Source organism: Heliangelus exortis, chromosome 26, assembly GCF_036169615.1.
Source record: "Heliangelus exortis chromosome 26, bHelExo1.hap1, whole genome shotgun sequence".
NCBI classification, from domain to species: Eukaryota; Metazoa; Chordata; class Aves; order Apodiformes; family Trochilidae; genus Heliangelus; species Heliangelus exortis.
The window spans coordinates 1,569,013-1,574,450 of record NC_092447.1 but is presented as its reverse complement, the minus strand read 5'-3'; the positions used below and the strand labels follow the sequence as shown (position 1 = coordinate 1,574,450).

Sequence of the window (5,438 nt, the reverse complement as noted above, 5' to 3'; positions counted from 1 at the left end):
GGAAGTGAGCGGGGACAGAGCCCGGAAACGCTGCCCGGAAATCCCCCCAATTCCCGGGGGGTTGGGAACAGAGGAAAGGGGGGGACACACCGCTGCAGAAAGCACTTTATTGGGGACCCCCCCCTACAGAGCTGGGGAAGGGGCAGCTCCAGAGGCGCAGCCCCGAAGGGACGGGGATGCTTTTTCTTTCCTTTTCTTCTTTTTTCTTTTTCTTCTTCCTCTTGCTTCCTTTTCTGCCTTTTCTTCCTCTTGCTCCTCCTCCTCTAGCTCCTTGAACCCCCCTTCTCCAGCAGCACCTGCTGCAAAGGCAGGAGGACAGAAATCCCCTGCAAGTTCTGGTTTCCACCCAAAATCTGCTGCCCTGATCTGCAGTTCCCTTTCCCTATTTCACTTTTCCTTATTTTCCTTTCCCTATTTTACTTTTTTTTTTTTTTTTTTTTTTTTTTTTTTTTTTTTTTTTTTTTTTTTTCTCCTTCCCCTTCCCTCTCGCTGGAGAACTCGCTCAGGACATTCAGTGTTTTACCGAAGCATCACCCCCAGGCTGTGCTTTATTTCCTTTCGGAAGAGCAGCTGCATCTCTGCCACCTCCTGGCGACTCAGTGCCCGGTCACAGGACTGATAGGTCAGCCTGTAGCAGAGGCTTTTCTGCCCAGTCTCTGATTTCTGGAAACTGTCGATTAACTGGATGGCAACAACCATTTCACCTGACACCTGCCTAGCGATGGTGTGAAAAGCAACTTCATCAAATCCTTCCCCATCGGGAATCCAAAAGCTGACATCATGAACGTAGGGAGGTGGGTAGAGAGAAAAACTCTTGAAAAGCCTTAACTCTCCTCTAGGAAACTGGTGGAGGAACCGTGTGTCTGATGTCCAGAGCATTCTCCAGTCAGATATCCCACAGATCAGCATGGCCAGGAGGTCAAGATTCAGTGAAACAAAGACAGCAACCACATCCCTGCTTGCTAGTTCATAATGAGCTGTCCTTACAACTCCCACACAGGAGCCCTTCTCACAAGAGCCTGAGGTATCCATGGAAATACAGTACTGGATTTTATTAAGCTGTGATTCCAAAGCAGCAAAGTCATTTAGCTCAGTTGTCTCCAAGTTTGTTGCTTCCTGAAGACTGAGACTCAGTTTAAAGCTCGAAACGGTCTGGTGAAGTGTATGGATGCTGGTTTTAATGTTATTCACCAACATCTGGATACAGCTGTTCTCTGTACCCCTGTTAGCTACACATGCAAGAACCATCTCATGAAAAACAGGCATGGAGTAAGGGGTGATGAGGCACTTCCTGAAAACTGGGCCAGAAAGAACATGAAGTATTCCTGGGACAAAGGCTCCTTTTTGTATTGCTGCCTGAGCACAAGGGAGAAGGGAAGGTCTGAGATAACACTGCTTGGGAATGTGGCATCCCTCCTGTACATTCCCACAGCCATTCTCATCTGTGTCCCTGCAAGAATCAACATGGGAAAAGGAAACTGCATCTGCCAATCCATCCGACATTTCTTCAGTCATCAAAGTCTCCTCTGGGCTCAGAGTGATCCAGAAGATATTTGGGTGACAAACATCACTGATGTGACCTTGGTGGAGCAGAGGAAGGCAGTGGTCCATGTTTTGTAAAGGAAAGGCTTGGCTGAGCTCTGCAGTCAGCTTCTCCTTTACTGTCTGTACTGGATGGTTTGAATTTGGTTCTAGAAACCCCCTGTGGAAAAAAAGAAAAGTGCAAATGACAGACACCACTAACCAAATTTCACTGAAATGCTTTCCTGTGTTCCTACTCTGAGTGCAGCAATTTAGCCAAAAGAATCTCAGATAGTAAGCTGGTTTCTGGTACCTCCCTGAAGAAGTCAAGTCTTTAATCAGTTTTCAGGACAGGGGTGTTTGTCTCCAGGCTGCAATCAAGAAGTAACTGTACTTGTGCTGGTAAAAAAGGAATGGGACTTAACAGCCCTTAAGGATGGGATGGGACTTAACAGCCAGCACCACCATTTCCACTCAGCACTGGCATTACCAAACTACAGAAATGATTCAAATTATTCTAGATCTGGATAGTCTCTGAAGTATGCAGCAGTTCACTTCAGAGGTAGCATTTTTTATCCTAGCTAACAGACACCAAGACAGCTTCTGAAGGTCTCCCATGTTACAGTAAAACAGAATAGTTTGCATCATAATTTGTGTCTGCAAGTATACGGCAGCTTGGTCTCAACCACAAAGTTTCTTTTTGTTCTATACATTTATTTTTCAGTAGGCCACAACCACAAGCCAACGTGAAGCAGATTTGAAGAAGAAATGGAGAAGGAAATTCTATAAACAGGACAGGAGACAGAGTGAAGCAATTCCATTTTAGCTGGCATCAACGTCAGAGTCATTCCCAATGAGAGCAAAGTGTGTGTTATTGCCAAACATAAACTTGTTTTAAAACTTACCTGTTAATTTTATCCACAAGTATTTGTGGTACTTGAAAAGAAACATTTTGGCTTTCCAGTTCTGTCTTGTAGATCACAGGTTGGAAATCTGGACGTGGCATGCTTCGTGTGAAGATGTGGTTCAAAGCACCCTCTACACAGAAAGATTTATCTTGACTTCTGACAACACACAACAGCAAAGAAAAGGCATTGGTCATTTCCTATTTTTTTGTGTCAGAAGAAAACATTACAGAGATAACTCTTTTGTTTGTATTTTTGCCTTGGCTATTCTGCTTCAGGCAAAAAGAACTGTAGATATTTTAAGGAAAATCAAAGCGAGTTCCTCTCTCCAGCAAAAAATACACTAAAAGAACATGCTAGTGTGAGGCATTATAAGAACATGAACTTTTCAGTTTTGCCATGTGATGGTTACCTGTAGCCTGTACACTTATAGCCATGGATATTCTCTGCTTTAAAAGGATGAACACTGCTCAGGATAAATCCAGCTCCTGCTGCCACTGCCACTACTTGCCAGCTGTTGTGCCATTCTCTCCTTGGCTGATCAGCAGGAGTCCCACCTTGTCCATTGCAAAGAGCCACATGGACCTCTCCCTCCTCTGCCAGCACCTCTGCAGAGCTGGAAGAAAAGCCAGGCAACATGAAAATTCCTGTTAGCACACACAGAAATGTTACAGTGCCAGAAAACAACCTGTAACACAGCTAGGAATCTGTCCTGCTGCAGTCAGCTAGCAGAGAAATACTGCTGGGCTACTCACCTGTGGAAAAAGTGGGCAAGAAGCTCCCTGTTCTTCACTACCCCAGCCTTTCTCCCACAGTGGGGGAAGTTGAAATAAATAGAATCAAATTCTCTCTTTTCTGGTAAAAAATACTCCTTCAGCTTGGTGCAGTCCACAGAAAACAAAACTTCAGCTCCTTTCAAAGTAAGTGAAAGCGAAGACTCAGATGCTTATCATTATGGGAAATATTAAAGATCCAGCAATTAAGGTCTCCTCTGGTCCATTTTCAAGCGTATCAGAGCAGCAGCTGCTGAGCATCTCCCCACCCTCCTGCCTCAGGAGCACCAGAAAGCAGAGCTCTGCTTCCTGCCTTGCCAAGACCACTCCTAACAAACTGCTTGCTTCAGTCTGACCCCATTTTTGAGTATTTTGTTTAGCCTACGGGACAATTCCAATTCCTCGTAGCTACAGCGGGTTTCTGCGCTGCCTGGAGCGGTGAAGGGCTGCACCGGACCGGAGCTGCCCGGACGGTACCGCCTCGCTCCCCCCGCAGAGCTGTCACAGCTACCGCCTGAGCCTTAGGGACATCGTTTCGCCCCGTCCCCACCTCCTCCATCGCTTTTCCCGGGGGTCCCCACTCCCACCTTCCTCCTCTTCCCGGTGCCGAGCATCCCCGGCTCCCGGACCCACCTCTCTCCCGCAGCCTCCGGATGCTCTCGGGGGCTCCGTCCCTCCCGGACACCTCCTCTTCGCTCTCGTAACAAGTGGCCACGACCTGGGTCCCCGTGGCCTGGCACAGGGAAGCGGCGAAGGAGAAGTTGCCCTCCCCGAGCAGCAGGATGCGCCGAACCGAACCCATGGACGCACCGAACCCGGCACCGGGCGCTCGGCAGTCGCCGGCGCTGCCTCATGACGTCTGTGCCGCTCTCATGACGTTTCTGCCCCTCTCATGACGTTTCTTCCCCTCTCATGACGTTTCTGCCCCTCTCATGACGTCTCTGCTGCTCTCGCCAGCTCCCGGTACAGAGCCGAACCTCCCCAGTCCCCTCGGCGGCGCCGTCGGGACCTCAAAACAGGAATTTCAGGTCGCCCAGGGCGTGTTGTTTGCGTTTCAGGTGGTTCTGTTCAGCTAACATTCAGCTACATCAGCCCCAAGGGGCTTTCACCCCAAATCCCCGTTTCTTACTCCGGATTTTGAGCCTAACAAAACCCTGCCCTATCGTAAAAGATTTGCTTCGGTTTCAATTTCCAGGAATATTTTTACTTACTTTTTACTTTTTTTTTTTTTTTTTTTTTTTGGTTGGTGGGTTGGTTTGTTTCGTTTTTGTGCTTTGGGTTTGGGTTGTTTTTTGATTTTTTTTTTTTGTTAGGTTTTTTTTACTTGCTTTATTTTTTGTTTGTTTGGTTTGGGGTTTTTTGTTTTCTTTTGTTTGTTTGTTTTGGTTTGGTTTTAGGATTTGAACAAGAACCTCATTGGTTTCTGGGCCACCAGCCTGAGTGGAATAACCTTTGTTCCTCCCAGCTGCACAGACCTGCTACACCAGGGGCTGCAGACCTCCATAGGGTGTTTTCTTTGCTTGTGTCCAACACTCAGAGAACTTTTGTCTTAGTAGGTGTAAGGAACATGGAAAATAGGTCAGGTCATAACTGAGTCTGGTGATCTGTGAGACAGATCTGCAGCATTCTGTCCTTTTGGGGGCTGAATTTTAGCAACTCCATTCCAGTAATACAGGTTTTCCTTTATGCTCACATTCCTTTGAAGAGAGGTGCTATGTATATGATGACACCTGAGAAGGACTTGGCAGTGGTTTGTACCTCTCAGCAATGCCAGGATAAATCAGATTAATACTCTAGAGGTCAGATGCTGCTCACTGTTTCAGGGCACTGACAACAGAGTTTCAAAGGGATGTGATTTGCACATTTTTGAGATGTTTTTCTCCTCTTTGGGTGTATCTGTGTTCAGTGCAGCTCTGCAGTTTTCATCTGGAACTGCTCTGAGATGGTTGCAGCACCTGTGAGCTTCCCCACAACCTGAGTCACTCTGAGATTTCAGATAGAGTTGCCTTCCATTCAGTTATTATCTCATGCCTGCACTTCTAATGAGTTTCGACTGCCATGAAGTTGTTTTACCAGTCTAATCTCCACTGGAGAAACTTTTCTGTTGCTTGTGAAACACTCTGAAATCCTCTGGCAACACTGAAGGAAAAAGGGTTCGTGGAAGGAGATGTTTGCAATACAACAGAGCAGATGAAGTGAAATTAGCAAAGTGTTTCTGAACAGCAAGACAAGCTCTCCT

The 5,438-nt window shown here is 46.7% G+C and overlaps 1 protein-coding gene across 1 annotated transcript; it reads right to left on the bottom strand.

Annotated features, from left to right (window-relative positions):
* Nucleotides 1-93: 93 nt before the first annotated feature.
* Nucleotides 94-4,334, bottom strand: FDXACB1 (ferredoxin-fold anticodon binding domain containing 1). Its single transcript, XM_071769119.1, has 5 exons — nt 3,833-4,334; nt 3,182-3,338; nt 2,839-3,042; nt 2,427-2,585; nt 94-1,702 (listed from the first exon to the last, which is right to left on the bottom strand). The coding sequence occupies exons 1-5, from the start codon at nt 3,999-4,001 to the stop codon at nt 520-522; spliced, it is 1,872 nt and encodes a 623-aa protein (XP_071625220.1). The 5' UTR covers nt 4,002-4,334; the 3' UTR covers nt 94-519.
* Nucleotides 4,335-5,438: the final 1,104 nt, after the last annotated feature.

Excerpts from the sequence above, each read along its gene's own strand:
- FDXACB1 (XM_071769119.1), bottom strand. The coding sequence starts at position 4,001 with ATGGGTTCGGTTCGGCGCATCCTGCTGCTCGGGGAGGGCAACTTCTCC. Across the intron at positions 3,043-3,181 it reads CTTGCCCACTTTTTCCACAG|CTCTGCAGAGGTGCTGGCAG; the intron begins GTGAGTAGCCCA and ends CTTTTCTTCCAG. Across the intron at positions 1,703-2,426 it reads CTTGTGGATAAAATTAACAG|GGGGTTTCTAGAACCAAATT; the intron begins GTAAGTTTTAAA and ends TTTTTTCCACAG.